A 19,641-nucleotide genomic window follows, 5' to 3' on the forward strand; every position below is an offset into this window, starting at 1 on the left:
GGGTATAGTGTCTTCTCCTGCTGACTTCATATATATTGGTCAGAGATTCTGTCAAGCATAGGTGTAATAGGTGGCAGGGAAGTCAGGCGCAGGAGAGTCAAATGGAGTGTAAATATGGAGTCTTTTAATAAAGTTCCACAAGTATGCGCCATAACAATAAATGTACAAACAAACAAACAAACAAACAAAACATGGGTACGAAGACCCGACACGCACCTATACAAACAATAACACTACACTGACAACAAATCAATCTCTGACAAAGACATGAGGGGAAACAGAGGGTTAAATACACAACAGGTAATGAATGGGATTGAAAACAGGTGTGTGGGAAGACAAGACAAAACCAATGGAAAATGAAAAAAGGATCAATGATGGCTAGAAGACCGGTGACGTCGAATGCCGAGCAACGCCCGAACAAGGAGAGGCAACGACTTTGGCAGAAGTCGTGACACTAGCTAACTAAATCTACATGGGTCAAATAAAATGCAAATGAATTACGTAAAAATCATACAATGTGATGTTCTGGATTTTGGTTTTAGATTCCGTCTCTCACAGTTGAAGTGTACCTATGATAAAAAATGACAGACCTCTACATGCTTTGCAAGTGGGAAAACCTGCAAAATCGGCAGTGTATCAAATACTTGTTCTCCCCACTGTATATGGGGCATACAACAATCTTTGTTTTGTTGCGAAGAGACAGAATCAATAGATCCTTTATTCTGGTATTGCCTCAATGTAGCTTCCTTCTGGTCACAGGTTCAGGAATGGTTAAAAAAATCACAACATGTACTTAAAATTAACCTCACAAATAGCAGCGTTGGGCGATTTGGAAAGACATAGTCAGTCAATAAATAATAGAATAATACTCGTAGGAAAGGTTTTCATTTTTAGCTCACAATCTGTGGATAATTATACGACTAGAAAGGTTGAAAAATGTTGTAAGACATCACAGCACAATTGAAAAATATATGGCACATGGAAACCAAACGAGTGTGGTCTATGGTGATAGGTGGGATGGGCTGAGAGTGGCTGAGGGTTGGTCTATGGTGATAGGTGGGATGGGCTGAGAGTGGCTGAGGGTTGGTCTATGGTGATAGGTGGGATGGGCTGAGAGTGGCTGAGGGTTGGGATTGAAGAGTTTATGTTTGGCAATGTGTTATTGTTATGTGACTGCTTTATATAAAAGTACCGTGTATGTCAAATGTATATGTCAAATGTATGTATATGCAGCAAAAAAAGCTGTTAAGAAAAATGAAGATATGTGTCCTCTGAAGAGGGGGGTTGGTGGAAGGGTAAATAGAATATGTTAAAAATTAAAAGTGCGTCGCAGCCTCTCCCTGTGTGTATACTCGTGCACATCGACTGGGCCATGATCACACGAACCCCAAAGCGGCGTCATTTGCAATCATAACTGCTAGAACATGAGGTTGATCACTGAATGTGGAGTTGAAACACAAACTAACGTGTATAAAGTTCAATTGACATTCAAATTAACTTTAAAACAGATAATTGAAAAATATTGTGGTTTCTGATTGTTATCCATTGGGGTGGTGTGTGTGAGTGCCAGCAAGTGTGTGTTCTTACCGGATCTCTGTCCTCTTTTGTCCAAACCTATTTCCAGATAGTTTTAGCTAACACGTTAGGTCTATCCTGTTAAGTCAGGCTCTGAGACAAACAGCTTCACAGAAATCACCTTACAGTAAATGAATGATCTGAGCTTGTGCTGGGTCTAACGGTAATGTAGAATACCCACAGAGACAAACTCTGTCTTGAAGCTAACCTCCTTCACTGGGTGTATCTCAATAGTTCTCAGGGGCTTCCTCTCCTCTGCTTCAAATGCACTGATCTGAAACATGGGACAGGTGAAAGCAACATTTATTCTGGATTTATTCTGTTTTTTACCCACATTAATTCAGATGAAGGAAAGGAGACTATTGAGATTCAAGAACTGTTTGACCCAGCGTGCACTGACCCTCAACGCCCACACATGAATTGGTCAATATCCCCCACACTCACTCTCTCCCAATCCTTGTGAGTTTGTTTCCCCAATGCCAGAATAAAATATAGTGTACACACCATAACTTATTAATATAACTTTAAAACTATTAGGTGTGTTTTATATGGTGACAGACTTACAAATACGTACAGTTGAAGTCGGAACTTTACATACACTTAGGTTGGAGTCATTAAAACTCATTTTTCAACCACTCCACAAATGTCTTTCTTGTTAACAAATTATAGTTTTGACAAGTCGGTTAGGGCATCTATTTTGTGCATTACACAAGTAATGTTTCCAACAATTGTTTACAGACAGATTATTTCACTTATAATTCACTGTATCACAATTCCAGTGGGTCAGAAGTTTACATACACTAAGTTGACTGTGCCTTTAAACAGCTTGTAAAATTTGAGAAAATTATGTCATGGCTTTAGAAGCTTCTGATAGGCTAATTGACATCATTTGTGTCAATCGGAGGTGTACCTGTGGATGTATTTCAAGGCCTAACTTCAAACTCAGTGCCTCTTTGCATGACATCTTGGGAAAATCGAATGAAATCAGTCAAGACTTCAGAAAAACAATTGTAGACGTCCACAACGCCTGACGGTACCACTTTCATCTGTACAAACAATATTACGCAAGTATAAATACCATGGGACCATGCAGCGGTCATACAGCTGTCACGTCCTCACCATAGGAAGCCTTTATTTTCTATGGTAGAGTAGGTCAGGGCGTGACTAGGGATTTAGTCTAGTTTATATTTTCTATGTGGGGTTCTAGTTTGTTTTTTCTATGTTGGTGTTTTGGTGTGATTCTCAATTAGAGGCAGCTGGCTATCGTTGTCTCTAATTGGGGATCATACTTAAGTAGCATTTTTTTCCACCTGTGGGTTATGGGATATTGTTTATGTTTAGTTGCCTGTTAGCACTGCATTGTCGTCACAGTTTGTTTATTCTTTATTTGTTTTGTCTTTGCTTAAGTTTCATTTTATTCATTAAAATTATGTAGGACTCAAAGTACGCTGCGCCTTGGTCCGACATTCATTATTACGAACATCGTGACAGAATATCCCATCAAAACAGGACCAATCAGCTTACCCAGGAGGAGAAGATATTCTGGATTTGGGAGGAAATTATGGCTGGGGACGAAAGTCTTCCGTGGAAGCAGACGCAAGCGGTGAGGGAAGGACAGCGATGACCCCAGGGTTCGCGGCCATGACGCAAGCCCAAAAGACAGCCCAATTTTTTGGGAGGGAGGCACAAGGGGTGTCGGCACACGGGGTGTCGGTGACGCTGAGGGGTGAGTCAGAGACGAGGAGGAATATTGGGACAGATTGAGCGAGGAGTGGTTGGCGAAAGTTGAGGAGAGGGATGAGAGATAGCTGTTGGTTTGGCTGGAGAGGCAAGACAGTCGCCCTGAGGAGCATGTTAGCCATCCGATGCCACCTGTGTCAGCTCTCCGCACTCGCTTTGAGGAGAGTGTCATCGTTCCGGTACAATGTGTGCCGGTTCTACACACCGTGTCTCCAGTGCGCCTCCACAGCCCGGTACGTCCTGTGCCACCTCCCCGCACTTGCCGTGCGAAGGCGCCGACTGAGATTGTCATCTGTCCAGGAAACTATGCAGTTTTTTTTTTTTTTTTTTACGTGTTATTTCTTACATTAGTACCCCAGGTCATCTTAGGTTTCATTACATACAGTCGAGAAGAACTACTGAATATAAGATCAGCTCAACTCACCATCAGGACCAAGAATACCCGATCCTGGTTCTGCCTTACAAACAGGACAACGGAATGGATCCTGACCCAGAAACGACGAAAAAGAGGGAAACGCGGCGGTGTTCTGGTCAGACTCCGGAAAAGGGCACATCGCGCACCACTTCCCAGTATTCTTCTTGCCAATGTCCAGTCTCCCGACAACAAGGTTGATGAAATCCGAGCAAGGGTGGCATTCCAGAGGGACATCAGAGACTCCCTTTACGGAGACATGGCTTACTGGGAAAACGCTATCCAGGGCGGTGCAGCCAACGGGTTTCTCCACGCATCGCGCCGACAGAAACAAACATCTCTCTGGTAAGAAGAGTGGAGGGGGCATGCCTCATGACTAACGGGACATGGTGTGATGAAGAAAACATACAGGAACTCAAATCCTTCTGTTCACCTGATTTAGAATTACTCACAATCAAATGTAGACCGCATTATCTTCCAAGAGAATTCTCTTCGATTATAATCACAGCCGTATATATCCCCCCCAAGCAGACACATCGATGGCTCTGAACGAACTTTATTTAACTCTTTGCAAACTGGAAAACATTTATCCGGAGGCTGCATTCATTGTAGCTGGGGATTTTAACAAAGCCAATCTGAAAACAAGACTCCCTAAATTTTATCAGCATATCGATTGCGCAACCAGGGGTGGTAAAACCTTGATCATTGTTACTCTAACTTCCGCGACGCATATAAGGCCCTGGCTTCGGAAAAGCTGACCACGACTCCATTTTGCTGATCCCTGCCTACAGACAGAAATTAAAACAAGAGGCTCCCACGCTGAGGTCTGTCCAACGCTGGTCAGACCAAGCTGACTCCACACTCCAAGACTGCTTCCATCACGTGGACTGGAACATGTTTAACCCAGATGGGAATATTGACTGAATACGCTGATTCGGTGTGCGAGTTCATTAGAACCGAAGATGTCGTTCCCTAGCAACGATAAAAACATTCCCTAACCAGAAACCGTGGATTGATGGCAGCATTCAGCGTGAAACTGAAAGCGCGAACCACTGCTTTTAATCAGGGCAAGGTGTCTGGCAACATGACTGAATACAAACAGTGCAGCTATTCCCTCCGTAAGGCTATCAAACAAGCTAAGCGTCAGTACAGAGACAAAGTGGAATCTCAATTCAATGGCTCAGACACAAGAGGCATGTGGCAGGGTCTACAGTCAATCACGGACTACAAGATGAAATCCAGCCCAGTCACGGACCAGGATGTCTTGCTCCCAGGCAGACTAAATAACTTTTTTGCCCGCTTTGAGGACAATACAGTGCCACTGACACGGCCTGCAACGGAAACATGCAGTCTCTCCTTCACTGCAGCCGAGGTGAGTAAGACATTTAAACGTGTTAACCCTCCAAGGCTGCAGGCCCAGACGGCATCCCCAGCCGCGCCCTCCGAGCATGCACAGACCAGCTGGCCGGTGTGTTTACGGACATATTCAATCAATCCCTATACCAGTCTGCTGTTCCCACATGCTTCAAGAGGGCCACCATTGTTCCTGTTCCCAAGAAAGCTAAGGTAACTGAGCTAAACGACTACCGCCCCGTAGCACTCACTTCCGTCATCATGAAGTGCTTTGAGAGACTAGTCAAGGACCATATCACCTCCACCCTACCTGACACCCTAGACCCACTCCAATTTGCTTACCGCCCAAATAGGTCCACAGACGATGCAATCTCAACCACACTGCACACTGCCATAACCCACCTGGACAAGAGGAATACCTATGTGAGAATGCTGTTCATCGACTACAGCTCGGCATTCAACACCATAGTACCCTCCAAGTTCATCAAGCTCGAGACCCTGGGTCTCGACCCCGCCCTGTGCAACTGGGTACTGGACTTCCTGACGGGGCCCCCAGGTGGTGAGGGTAGGCAACACATCTCCTCCCCGCTGATCCTCAACACGGGGGCCCCACAAGGGTGCGTTCTGAGCCCTCTCCTGTACTCCCTGTTCACCCACGACTGCGTGGCCACGCACGCCTCCAACTCAATCATCAAGTTTGCGGACGACACAACAGTGGTAGGCTTGATTACCAACAACGACGAGACGGCCTACAGGGAGGAGGTGAGGGCCCTTGGAGTGTGGTGTCAGGAAAATAACCTCACACTCAACGTCAACAAAACTAAGGAGATGATTGTGGACTTCAGGAAACAGCAGAGGGAACACCCCCTATCCACATCGATGGAACAGTAGTGGAGAGGGTAGCTAGTTTTAAGTTCCTCGGCATACACATCACAGACAAACTGAATTGGTCCACTCACACTGACATCGTGACCAGCGCCTATTCAACCTCAGGAGGCTGAAGAAATTCGGCTTGTCACCAAAAGCACTCACAAACTTCTACAGATGCACAATCGAGAGCATCCTGGCGGGCTGTATCACCGCCTGGTACGGCAACTGCTCCGCCTCAACCGTAAGGCTCTCCAGAGGGTAGTGAGGACTGCACAACGCATCACCGGGGCAAACTACCTGCCCTCCAGGACACCTACACCACCCGTTGTTACAGGAAGGCCATAAAGATCATCAAGGACATCAACCACCCGAACCACTACCTGTTCACCCCGCTATCATCCAGAAGGCGAGGTCAGTACAGGTGCATCAAAGCTGGGACCGAGAGACTGAAAAACAGCTTCTATCTCAAGGCCATCAGACTGTTAAATAGCCACCACTAACATTGAGTGGCTGCTGCCAACACACTGTCATTGACACTGACCCAACTCCAGCCATTTTAATAATGGGAATTGATGGAAATGATGTAAATATATCACTAGCCACTTTAAACAATGCTACCTTATATAATGTTACTTACCCTACATTATTCATCTCATATGCATATGTATATACTGTACTCTACAACATCGACTGCATCCTTATGTAACACATGTATCACTAGCCACTTTAACTATGCCACTTTGTTTACTTTGTCTACACACTCATCTCATATGTATATACTGTACTCGATACCATCTACTGTATGCTGCTCTGTACCATCACTCATTCATATATTTATGTACATGTTCCTTATCCCCTTACACTGTGTATAAGACAGTAGTTTTGGAATTGTTAGTTAGATTACTTGTTGGTTATCACTGCATTGTCGGAACTAGAAGCACAAGCAACACTCGCATTAACATCTGCTAACCATGTGTATGTGACAAATAAAATTTGATTTGATTTGTGCCAGTTGGTTAAGTGACTGTTTCTCACTCTGGAGACCCGGGTTCGTAACTGGGTCCTGACAGAAACACAGAGCCAAAAATGAACCCAGAGGCAGCCAGTTCCCAGGACCTTGTTGCCATGCTGTCCCACCACCAGGAGACTGTCCAACACCATGAAGCCGCCCTGGTTCAGCAAGAGGCCTTAATGGCTAGACATTCTCATCTTCTGTCGGAGATGCTGACTTCCATAAAGCAGATATCTGATCGACTTACCCTGGCAACAGTTCCCGTCCCAGTACCTCAGATTCACGTACCCATGGCAGTTAACCTCTGGCTGAACCTCGTCTTCCACCTCCCCAACGGTTCTCAGGTGATCCAAGTGCTTGTAAAGGGTTTCTCACCCAATGTTCTCTCTCCTTTGAGCTGCAAACCTCGTCGTCGTTCCCCACCGACCGGTCTAAGATCGCATATATCATCACCCTGCTGTCGGAAAAAGCCCTGGCCTGGGCTACTGCTGTGTGGGATGCCCATAATTCCTGCTGTGCCAGCTACTCTGCCTTTGCTGAGGAATTCAAACGGGTGTTTCAAGGCCCAAGCAGTGGTCCTGACTCAGCCAAACAGCTCCTGACTCTCCACCAAGGCCGGCGCAGCATGACGGACTATGCCATCCAGTTCCGCATGGTGGCAGCAGCGAATGGCTGGAACAACGAGGCGCTCACGGTGTGCTTTCTGAAAGGCCTTTCCGACACTATCCAAGATGAACTGGCCACCCGGGAACCACCGGACAATCTCGAGTCCCTGATCAAGTTGGCCTCACGCATTGACCAGCGTCTGAGAGAACTCAACCGTAGACCTCTAGCCCCTATCAGTCCCAGCTCCGAGTCCCCACCTTTATCCTCGCTGGCTCCACCGGAACCCATGCAGATTGGACGCATCTCCCAGGCTGAGAGAGACCGCCGGATGAGGGAGCGACGCTGTCTATATTGCGGCAAACCGGGCCATTTCCGTTCCACGTGTCCCGGGCTCCAAGGAAACGCTCTGTCCCGTACAGACCGGGGGGGAACTGTAACGGGAAACATAACCTCCTCCCATCCGTCCAACTCCCGTCTGCTCATTCCAGTCACCCTTTCCTGGGACAACCACAAGTTTCACCTTCAAGCCTTGGTAGACTCTGGAGCCGCAGGTACCTTCATGGATGGTGTCTGGGCGAAGGAGAATCGACCTGACCCGAGTTCCCGAGTGTTACCATGACCTCAAACTGGTATTTAGCAAACAGAGGGCCACCATGCTACCACCCCATAGACCTTATGATTGCCCCATCGAACTGTTTCCGGGCACTTGCCCCCCCAGTGGTCGGATCTTTTCCCTATCTCCACCCGAACGAGCTGCTATGGATACCTACATCAAGGACTCTCTGGAAGCAGGCCTCATGCGTCCATCCACCTCCCCGGCGGGAGCAGGGTTTTTCTTTGTGGCCAAGAAAGATGGTGGATTACGTCCTTGCATCGACTACCGGGGACTCAATGCCATAACCGTCCGTAACCGTTACCCGCTACCCCTTATGGCCACAGCCTTCGAGCTGCTCCAGGAAGCAGTTGTTTTTCACTAAGCTTGACCTGCGGAACGCATACCATCTTGTGCGGATCAGACCTGGTGACGAGTGGAAGACCGCTTTCAACACGCCTACTGGTCACTATAAATACTTGGTGATGCCCTTCGGCCTGACCAACGCCCCAGCGGTGTTCCAAGCGCTCATAAACGATGTTCTTAGGGATATGCTTAACATATTTGTGTTCGTTTACTTGGATGACATCCTCATCTTTTCGAGCTCTCTTCAAGAACACACAAAGCATGTCAGACAAGTACTCAAACGCCTCCTAGACAGCCATCTGTACGTTAAGCCGGAAAAATGTGAATTCCATTCATCACGAGTACAATTCCTGGGATTTGTAGTGGAACCCGGTCGAGTCCAAATGGACCCCAGGAAGGTAGGGGCGGTAGCGGATTGGCCCACCCCCAAATCCGTTAAGGAAGTTCAGCGTTTCCTGGGCTTCACTAACTTTTACCGCAAGTTCATCAAGAACTTCAGCTTGGTGGCAGCCCCTCTCTCAGCTTTAACCAAGGGTGGCAATGCAAGGTTTTTGTGGGGAAGAGAAGCTGAGACGGCCTTCCAAGGACTCAAGCAGCGCGTCCTCTCTGCTCCCATCCTGATACTACCGACTACGGATGAACCGTTTGTGGTGGAGGTAGACGCCTCAGAGGTTGGTGTTGGAGCTGTCCTGTCTCAGAGGGGTGAAGACAAGAAGCTTCATCCGTGCGCTTTCTTCTCACACCGGCTTACCCCGGCTGAGAGGAACTACGATGTGGGGGATCGTGAACTCCTAGCGGTTAAGATGGCATTGAAGGAATGGAGACACTGGCTCGAGGGGGCTTCTCACCCGTTTCAAGTGCTTACGGACCACAAAAATCTGGAGTATATCCAGCAGGCGAAGCGGTTGAACTCTAGACAAGCTAGATGGTCTCTTTTCTTCAATCGATTCCAGTTTATCCTCACCTATCGGCCCGGGTCGAAGAATCTCAAACCGGATGCCCTGTCCCGAGTCTACGCTCCTGCCATTCGAGATGACACGGACATGCCTGTCCTTCCTGCTGCTAAGATCGTGGCTCCGATCTCGTGGCAAGTTGAGGATACCGTGAGACGAGCTCAAGCTATTGAACCGGACCCGAAAGGAGGTCCTGCCAATCGGTTGTTTGTCCCCAAGGCAGTGAGGACTCAGGTCCTTCTGTGGGGGCACTCCTCTCGCCTCACCTGTCACCCGGGCGTAGGTCGCACCTTGGAGTTCATCCAGCGTAAGTTCTGGTGGCCTACCATAAGAGAAGACGTTGCCACTTTCGTCAATGCTTGCCCCGTGTGCTGCCAGGGCAAATCTTCTCACCTCCGCCCGCAAGGACTCCTTCACCCTTTACCTGTTCCCCACAGACCCTGGTCCCATATCTCGTTGGACTTTATTACTGGCCTTCCTCCATCCCATGGCAATACTACTATCCTAGTCATAATCGACAGGTTTTCAAAGGCGGCCAGGTTCGTCCCTCTGACTAAGTTACCTTCTGCCAAGGAAACGGCTGAGTTGGTAATTAATCATGTGTTCCGAGTCTTCGGCATTTCTCAAGATATGGTTTCTGACAGAGGTCCCCAGTTCGCCTCAAGGTTTTGGAAGGCCTTCTGCCAACTCATGGGGGCTTCTGCCAGTCTATCTTCAGGGTACCATCCGGAGTCCAACGGCCAAACAGAGAGGATGAATCAAGAGCTGGAAACCACCCTCCGATGTATGACTCGTAACAACCCGTCCACATGGTCGTCCTTCATTGTTTGGGCCGAATACGCGCACAACACCTTGCGCTCCTCCTCCACTGGTATGTCCCCGCACGAGTGTCAGTTTGGCTATGCCCCTCCATTGTTCCCGGACCAGGAGGCAGAAGTCAGAGTGCCTTCAGCCTTGAAGTTCGTCAGACGCTGTCGGCTTATGTGGAGGAAGACCCGTCTTAATCTTATGCGTTCCTCACAGAGGTACCAACAACAAGCCAACAGACGTCGCCGTCCCGGGCCTACCCTGCGCCCCGGCCAGAGAGTCTGGCTCTCCACAAGAGACTTACCACTACGGGTGGAGTCTCGCAAGCTGTCCCAAAAATACATCGGTCCCTTTAAGGTTGCCAGGAGAGTTAACCCAGTTTCTTATCGCGGCACCTGCGCAGAGGAAGACTCCGGCCTTGGAGCGGGACTGGACGCCATGCTCAGACTGGGCATCGGCGCAAGGGAAGGCTCCGGCTCTGGACTGGGAACTGTCACCAGAAGCTCTGGACTGTGTCAGGACCCGGTTACGAACCCGGGTCTCCGGAGTAAGAAACAGTCACTTAACCAACTGAGCCACGAATACTTGGCAGAACCCAGAAGATGAGGCAGACACAACAGTACTTGAGACAGTGTATTTAATGAAGTAAAAAGTGAAGTTCTTCAGGAAAACATGTAACTCCACAACCTCAAAAGGAATTCCACAAGAACAAAGGTAATCCTCCAAGACAAAAAGGTAAATCCACAAGGTGGAAGGTATAGCACAAAAAGCCTCAAAAAATACTCAAAAACAAACAAGAACAAAAAACAGAATTTACACAAGAGAGTCCACCGGGATCAACAAGAGTTCACAGAGTACTAGGGCTGGGTGCTAACATACAAACACAGAGCAAAGGACTGAGGAAAACAAAGGGTTTAAATACAATCAGGGGAAACGAGGCACAGGTGCAAATAATAATGGGGATCAAGGGAAAACAAAAGGTCAAAAGGCACAATGGGGGCATCTAGTGACCAAAAACCGGAACAACCCTGGCCAAATCCTGACACTATTATACTGACATTTCACATTCTTAAAATAAAGTGGTGATCCTAACTGACCGAAGGCAGGGAATTCTTACTAGGATTAAATGTCAGGAATTGTGAAAAACTGAGTTTAAATGTATTTTGCGAAGAAGGTGTTTGTAAACACTTGACTTCAACTGTATATGCAACAACAAAAAACAATCAATGCATTTACTTTCAGAATGCTGGATACAATAATAGAACAATTTAGGACACAATGAATTAAATCACTGCTGTTCTCTTAGTTTATTAAATATACACTGAGTGTACAAAACATTTGGAACACCTTCCTAATATTATATTTTATCGGCTGTGATCTTCCACCACACACAGACAGACAGTAACAGCAATTCTGTCCTCCTCTACTACCATTTCCAGGAAATAATTTGGTTCCAATTCAAAATGAATTTGTTTTGTGTGAAATGTGTCATTACTACATAGAAAGACAAAGTATGATAATATAAAACATGATTCTGATTGATTTATTGATTTATAAAACATGGCAGCGTTTTCAGCGTTTCATACATACTTCTAGCAGTGTGTACATCTTTCATTTGAGTACACATTTATTTCCATTTATATACAACAGCAATGTGTTTCCTTTTCTCAGGGCAATGTGTTGACGTCTGTGTTGACAAAATGTCTCTATGTCCTCATGGCTGTTTTTTATAATGTCTTGAAAAGGCTGGTCATGGCTCACAACACCATTATCCCAGAAACCCTAGACCCACTCCAATTTGCATACCACACCATAGTGCCCTCAAAGCTCATCACTAAGCTAAGGACCCTGGCACTAAACACTTTCCTCTGAAACTGGATCCCGGACTTCCTGACTGGCCACCCCCAGGTGGTAAGGGTAGGCAACAACATAACTGCAATGCTGATCCTCAACGAGGGGGCCCCATAGGGTGCGTGCTTATTCCCCTCCTGTACACCATAATTATGTTTGCCTGACGACACAATAGTGGTTGGCCTGATCACCGACAACAACTAGACAGCCTATAGGGAGGAGGTCAGAGACCTGGCCGTGTGGTGGCAAGATAACAACCTCTCCCGCAACGCAATCAAGACAAAGGAGATGATTGTCGACTACAGGAAAAGGAGGACAGAGCACAACCCCATTCTTATCAACAGGGCTGTGGTGGAGCAGGTTGAGAGCTTTAAGTTCCTTGGTGTCCACATCCCCACAAACTATCATGGTCCAAACACACCAAGACAGTCTTGAACAGGGCACGACAAAGTCTTGGCATGGGTCCTCAGATCCTACTACAAGGCACCACAGAGGGTAGTGCGTACGGCCCAGTACATCACTGGGGCCAAGCTTTTATCCCCAAGATAAGACTCCGTAACAGCTAAACAAATGGCTAACCAGACTATCTGCATTTGCAAATTGAAATGAGGTGACAAATGTGTTTAGGCACGAGAGAGAGAGAGAGAGAGAGAGAGAGAGAGAGAGAGAGAGAGAGAGAGAGAGAGAGAGAGAGAGAGAGAGAGAGAGAGAGAGAGAGAGAGAGAGAGAGAGAGAGAGAGAGAGAGAGAGAGAGAGAGATGGGAGTTCTGTTCCTCAACATATATATGAAGAAACACAACAATATTCAATGGGGAATAAAACACAATAACCGTTGTAAAAACGTTTATATTATGTATCACATAGACAGAGGAATTATACCTGTAATGTACAATACAATTCAAACATGTATTTTCTGTTAGCTTTCAAAATATGTATTTAATATCATCCACTAGGAGCTAAAACGAATTAGTAAGTAGCCTATAATTTTCATCCCATCTGACAAAGAAATAAACACAAATTGAATCATGGCACTTGCCTTGTTCACAGTTCACTGTTAGATGATTAGATTAGATTTGACCCTGCATGTCAATTCACTACATTAGCTTTCAGGTTAAAGTTTCACATAAGTTTTACATAATACTATGATTCTTTATAATTAAATTATTGCAAATCATAACTACAATCATTACTAATCATAAGAACAATCATTACAAATCATAACTAATATTATAATTGATTTAAATTACACTTCAGCAATAATCTTTAACAATACAATTGCTAACTAATAATACAATTGCTAACTCAAAAGGGAATTCAGATATTATTCTCCTGTTGTGGATGGATTTGTTATGACACTGCTCTCACATACCCATTGAGTACTCACTGAGCAAGGCTGGTCATTCCATGACTGAATCATTTCCCAGTCCCAAGACAGATTAATAAACCTGTTGAATACCACACAATCCTCCTCCCCATGAGCATTATTTGGCTCTCCTCTTCTCCAGAACCTAAGAACCAGTTTAGCAGAAAATGATATCAACATAATATTAGTTCAAGAAACAATACACTTCAAAAATAATCTACAAGAAGTAAATATTACTCACGTTGTTTTTGATGTTGTTCCATCCACCCATTTCCAGAAACCTTCCATCTCTGAGTCAGTCAGACCAATCCAGAAGTGCACATCTTTTCCCATTTTGTTTAGAAACACCTGAAAATAACATAGTTGGTATGTTTAGTCTGTCTGTCTGTCTGTCTGTCTGTCTGTCTGTCTGTCTGTCTGTCTGTCTGTCTGTCTGTCTGTCTGTCTGTCTGTCTGTCTGTCTGTCTGTCTGTCTGTCTGTCTGTCTGTCTGTCTGTCTGTCTGTCTGTCTGTCTGTCTGTCTGTCTGTCTGTCTGTCTCTCTCTCTCTCTCTCTCTCTCTCTCTCTGTCTCTCTCTCTCTCTCATTCGTTATTTCCCCCTTTCTTTCTGCTCCTCCAAACCTCTCACCTGTTCCTCTCTGCTGTTTATGATCACCAGGTCTGCTCCTCCCCTTATACAGTCTGCTTTGCTCTCAGTCCAAGTTTTACTCTCTGTTGAAAGGTAATAGCAGCTAGATCCAAATCTCCTCCAACCGTCAGGGCAGCATCCTGCAGAAAGAAAGTGATGAATATAGTCATACATACAGAAAACTACGTTCAACATGTTATAATCAACTCAAATTCACAGTTATTATCATGGAATTGATACTCACCCAGTTCTTCTGATATCTTTTTCTCCTGCTCTGAAATTTTCCTTTGTAACTGGTCTCTCTCTCTAGTTATGGTGTTATAATGAGTTTGTGACTGGTCTCTTTCTTTAGTCAAGCTTTTATAACTGATCTGTAACTGGTCTCTCTCCTTCTCCAACTGTTCTTTCTCTTTAGTCAGGTTTTCATAACTAGTCTGAAGCTCTGTGGTGTGGTTGGCTGTTAGGAGATACTGAGTTCTGGACAGTTGATTGTAGTCATCGTCATCTGTGACGGAAGAGAGAGCTGTTATCCTTCTGTTGTTAACTTTCTTACGCACGCATAACTGCACTCAACCTAAAGCCCAACACATGAGAATGGAATACTCACAGAGCACAGAGAGACCTATGACTGTGCTTAGTAGGAGAAGGCACAGCAGTCCCAGAGAAACTGTAGCCAGCTTGTAAGGCTGACAGTTCTGATTCTCATGCTTCAGTCCTGCAGGTGTAGAAAAACAAGCGGTTACATACACCTGACCTCATCCTCATCTATTCTCTTCTACCTCACAAAGCAAGGCTACTCTGAGACAATGAGGAATTGATGCTGTGGTCAACAATAATTCTGTCTTCCTCAACTCAGTCCTACTTCCACATGACTGAAAATAAATTCAAACCAGAGGTACCATGCCCCTTCAAATTTGTCATGTAAAAAAAGAAAAGAAAGTAAACTGTACATTTGTTGTTGTTGTTACCGCTAGCCACCTAGCAATTTCATGAAGTTGGCTTTAGCTAGCCGAGATAGGTTCCCAATCTCCAAACCTCATAAAAGAGTCAGGAGAGGAGGATACAGACAGCTCAAGAGATATGCTTAGATATACAGTGATGGGTTCGGATTGCTAAACTTGAAATATGATTAATCCTCCCGCTCCATGGCTTGACGACTCATTGCGAGCTCACAGAACAGGGCTCCGGGCAGCCGAGCGGAAATGGAGGAAAACTCGCCTCCCTGCGGACCTGGCATCCTTTCGCTCCCTCCTCTCTACATTTTCCTCCTCTGTCTCTGCTGCTAAAACCACTTTCTACCACTCTAAATTTCAAGCATCTGCCTCTAACCCTAGGAAGCTCTTTGCCACCTTCTCCTCCCTCCTGAATCCTCCTCCCCCTCCCCCCTCCTCCTCCCTCTCTGCAGATGACTTCGTCAACCATTTTGAAAAGAAGGTCGACGACATCCGATCCTCGTTTGCTAAGTCAAACGACACTGCTGGTTCTGCTCACACTGCCCTACCCTGTGCTCTGACCTCTTTCTCCCCTCTCTCTCCAGATGAAACGATGACGGCCGGCCGCCCAACAACCTGCCCGCTCGACCCTATCCCCTCCTCTCTTCTCCAGACCATTTCCGGAGACCTTCTCCCTTACCTCACCTCGCTCATCAACTTATCCCTGACCGCTGGCTACGTCCCTTCCGTCTTCAAGAGAGCGAGAGTTGCACCCCTTCTGAAAAAACCTACACTCGATCCCTCCGATGTTAACAACTACAGACCAGTATCCCTTCTTTCTTTTCTCTCCAAAACTCTTGAACGTGCCGTCCTTGGTCAGCTCTCCCGCTATCTCTCTCAGAATGACCTGCTTGATCCAAATCAGTCAGGTTTCAAGACTAGTCATTCAACTGAGACTGCTCTTCTCTGTATCACGGAGGCGCTCCGCACCGCTAAAGCTAACTCTCTCTCCTCTGCTCTCATCCTTCTAGACCTATCGGCTGCCTTCGATACTGTGAACCATCAGATCCTCCTCTCCACCCTCTCCGAGTTGGGCATCTCTGGCGCGGCCCACGCTTGGATTGCGTCCTACCTGACAGGTCGCTCCTACCAGGTGGCGTGGCGAGAATCTGTCTCCTCACCACGCGCTCTCACCACTGGTGTCCCCCAGGGCTCTGTTCTAGGCCCTCTCCTATTCTCGCTATACACCAAGTCACTTGGCTCTGTCATAACCTCACATGGTCTCTCCTATCATTGCTATGCAGACGACACACAATTAATCTTCTCCTTTCCCCCTTCTGATGACCAGGTGGCGAATCGCATCTCTGCATGTCTGGCAGACATATCAGTGTGGATGACGGATCACCACCTCAAGCTGAACTTCGGCAAGACGGAGCTGCTCTTCCTCCCGGGAAGGACTGCCCGTTCCATGATCTCGCCATCACGGTTGACAACTCCATTGTGTCCTCCTCCCAGAGCGCTAAGAACCTTGGTGTGATCCTGGACAACACCCTGTCGTTCTCAACTAACATCAAGACGGTGGCCCGTTCCTGTAGGTTCATGCTCTACAACATCCGCAGAGTCTGACCCTGCCTCACACAGGAAGCGGCGCAGGTCCTAATCCAGGCACTTGTCATCTCCCGTCTGGATTACTGCAACTCGCTGTTGGCTGGGCTCCCTGCCTGTGCCATTAAACCCCTACAACTCATCCAGAACGCCGCAGCCCGTCTAGTGTTCAACCTTCCCAAGTTCTCTCACGTCACCCCGCTCCTCCGCTCTCTCCACTGGCTTCCAGTTGAAGCTCGCATCCGCTACAAGACCATGGTGCTTGCCAACGGAGCTGTGAGGGGAACGGCACCTCAGTACCTCCAGGCTCTGATCAGGCCCTACACCCAAATAAGGGCACTGCGTTCATCCACCTCTGGCCTGCTCGTCTCCCTACCACTGAGGAAGTACAGTTCCCGCTCAGCCCAGTCAAAACTGTTCGCTGCTCTGGCTCCCCAATGGTGGAACAAACTCCCTCACGACGCCAGGACAGCGGAGTCAATCACCACCTTCCGGAGACACCTGAAACCCCACCTCTTTAAGGAATACTTAGGATAGGATAAAGTAATCCTTCTCACCCCCTCCCCCCTTAAAATATTTAGATGCACTATTGTAAAGTGGCTGTTCCACTGGATGTCATAAGGTGAATGCACCAATTTGTAAGTCGCTCTGGATAAGAGCGTCTGCTAAATGACTTAAATGTAAATGTAATATGGCTTTTTCTTCACAACTCTGCCTAGAAGGCCACATCCCAGAGTCACCTCTTCACTGTTGATGTTGAGACTTGTGTTTTGAGGATACTATTTAATAAAGCTGCCAGTTGAGGACTTGTGAGGTGTCTGTTTGTCAAACTAGACACTCTAATGTACTTGTCCTTTTGCTCAGTTGTGCACCGGGGCCTCCCACTCCTATTTCTATTCTGGTTAGAGACCATTTGCGCTGTTCTGTGAAGGGAGTAGTGCACAGCGTTGTACGAGATCTTCAGTTTCTTGGCAATTTCTCGCATGGAATAGCCTTCATTTCTCAGAACAAGAATAGACTGATGAGTTTCAGAAGAAAGGTCTTTGTTTCTGGCCATTTTGAGCCTGCAAACGAACCCACAAATGCTGATGCTCTGGATACTCAACTAGTCTAAAGAAGGACAGTTTTATTGCCTCTATAATCATAAGAACAGTTTTTAGCTGTGCTAACATAATTGCAAAAGGGTTTTCTAATGATCAATTAGCCTTTTAAAATGATAAACTTGGATTAGCTAACACAACGTGCCATTGGAATACGGGAGTGATGGTTGCTGATAATGGGCCTCTGTACGGCCAATGTAGATATTCCATAACAAATCTGCCATTTCCAACTACAATAGTCATTTACCAATTTGTAAGTCGCTCTGGATAAGAGCGTCTGCTAAATGACTTAAATGTAAATGTAAATGTAATCATTAGTTATAATAGAGACATGAGGGGTGCCATAGTCTAGGGTCTACACCAGAGGTTAATGGTTATCTGTAGGAGGAAGGGTTATGGTGGGTGCAATTAAGCTTGGAAAGTAATGAGTGCAGGGAGAACGATCACATGTGGCAGGCATTGATAAGGGGGAGTTTCACACCCTGATCTGTTTCACCTGTCCTTGTGTTTGTCTCCGCCCCCTCCAGGTGTCAATTATTATCCCTGGTGTATTATTCCCTGTGTTTCCTGTCTCTCTGTACCAGTTCGTCATGTTTGCCAATTCAACCAGCTGTTTCCTTGCTCCTATTTTTTTCCCCAGTCTCTTTTGGTTCTAGTCCTCCTGGTTTCGACCCTTGCCATCCTGACTCCGAACCTGCCTGCCTGACCACTCTGCCTTTTCTCTCTTCCTGTGTCTGCATTTGGGTCTCGCCTTGTGTCCTTATAGGGCGGCAGAGTAGCCTAGTGGTTAGAGCGTTGGACTAGTAACCGGAAGGTTGCAAGTTCAAACCCCAGAGCTGACAAGGTACAAACCTGTTGTTCTGCCCCAGAACAGGCAGTTAACCCACTGCTCCTAGGCCGTCATTGAAAATAAGAATTTGTTCTTAACTGACTTGCCTAGTTAAATAAAGGTCAAATAAAAAAATAAATAAATAAATAGGTAGAGAGCTGTGGATAAGGGGGCTGAGGTCAGGTCACGTTAAGGGAGAAGGAACAGTTTATTGCCGGTATCACTTTGTTTCCTGCCTAGCAAAAAAATATGAAACGTTTAGTGAGAAGAAGGAGACTCCACACAAAGTGGGGTATTTATACCACCACTGGTAGAACCATGTCTTTGTCGGTACAGCTGTTCGATCCTCTGGGATGAATTACCTTGGTTCAACCTTTCACAGTGTCTGTCGAGTTCTTACTCTGATAATTAGAACCTAACGCCAGAAAAATAAGCATCTTTTTTTTACATAGAATTAAGCACATTGATTATGGCTCTAGATTACAGGAAAAAGCTGTTTCAGGTGTTTGAAAAATGCTCAATTCTCCGGACGCCCCTGATTCAAACTATCAAATCGTTTTGATTTTCACATTGTTGTTTGTTTTGCTTCAAATGTGTAAATCAAGTAAATGTGTCCCTCTAAAGGTTATTCATATTTTCACTATAGCCTCTTCCCAATATAGTTTTACAATTTCTTCAGCACATTCCACAGCATCCAGATTCCATCCACCATTCCCTCAGATCTATCACCTATGTGTCAAGTCATAACTCTCAGTAAGAATCCGTGAAACACACTTACTTGTTCCAGCCTGTGGACTCTGGTGTAAAGTCTCATAACCTGCAGCCAGATCATCACAGTCTTTCACACTGATCTCCTCTACATTGGCATAGACGTCCTCTTCTATCTCCATATCTCAATGATGATGATGATAATAACGGGTACTGTGTGTATAGTCTGTCGATTTCTTTGTATGCTGTCTGTCTCAGTGATGCTCTGACTTCAGTCCAAATGACAATGAGGTGACAAAGGTCAAGTGTTTATGTAGTGTGTGTGTGTGTGTGTGTGTG

General features: G+C 46.2%; 1 protein-coding gene and 1 long non-coding RNA gene across 2 annotated transcripts in view; both read right to left on the reverse strand.

Annotated features, from left to right (window-relative positions):
- Window positions 1–19,641, reverse strand: part of LOC124012582 — a 27,647-nt gene continuing 8,006 nt past the window's right edge. The window contains exons 3-4 of the long non-coding RNA XR_006834740.1: window positions 8,183–8,188; window positions 1–121 (exon numbers count right to left, since the gene is read on the reverse strand). This is a non-coding gene — a long non-coding RNA (uncharacterized LOC124012582). The remainder of the gene's footprint in view (window positions 122–8,182; window positions 8,189–19,641) is intronic.
- On the reverse strand, window positions 12,954–19,569 carry LOC124012580 (C-type lectin domain family 6 member A-like). Its single transcript, XM_046326355.1, has 6 exons — window positions 19,373–19,569; window positions 14,736–14,843; window positions 14,373–14,633; window positions 14,129–14,268; window positions 13,742–13,848; window positions 12,954–13,645 (listed from the first exon to the last, which is right to left on the reverse strand). The coding sequence occupies exons 1-6, from the start codon at window positions 19,482–19,484 to the stop codon at window positions 13,459–13,461; spliced, it is 915 nt and encodes a 304-aa protein (XP_046182311.1). The 5' UTR covers window positions 19,485–19,569; the 3' UTR covers window positions 12,954–13,458.

This window comes from Oncorhynchus gorbuscha, linkage group LG24 (genome assembly GCF_021184085.1).
Source record: "Oncorhynchus gorbuscha isolate QuinsamMale2020 ecotype Even-year linkage group LG24, OgorEven_v1.0, whole genome shotgun sequence".
Lineage (NCBI taxonomy): Eukaryota > Metazoa > Chordata > Actinopteri > Salmoniformes > Salmonidae > Oncorhynchus > Oncorhynchus gorbuscha.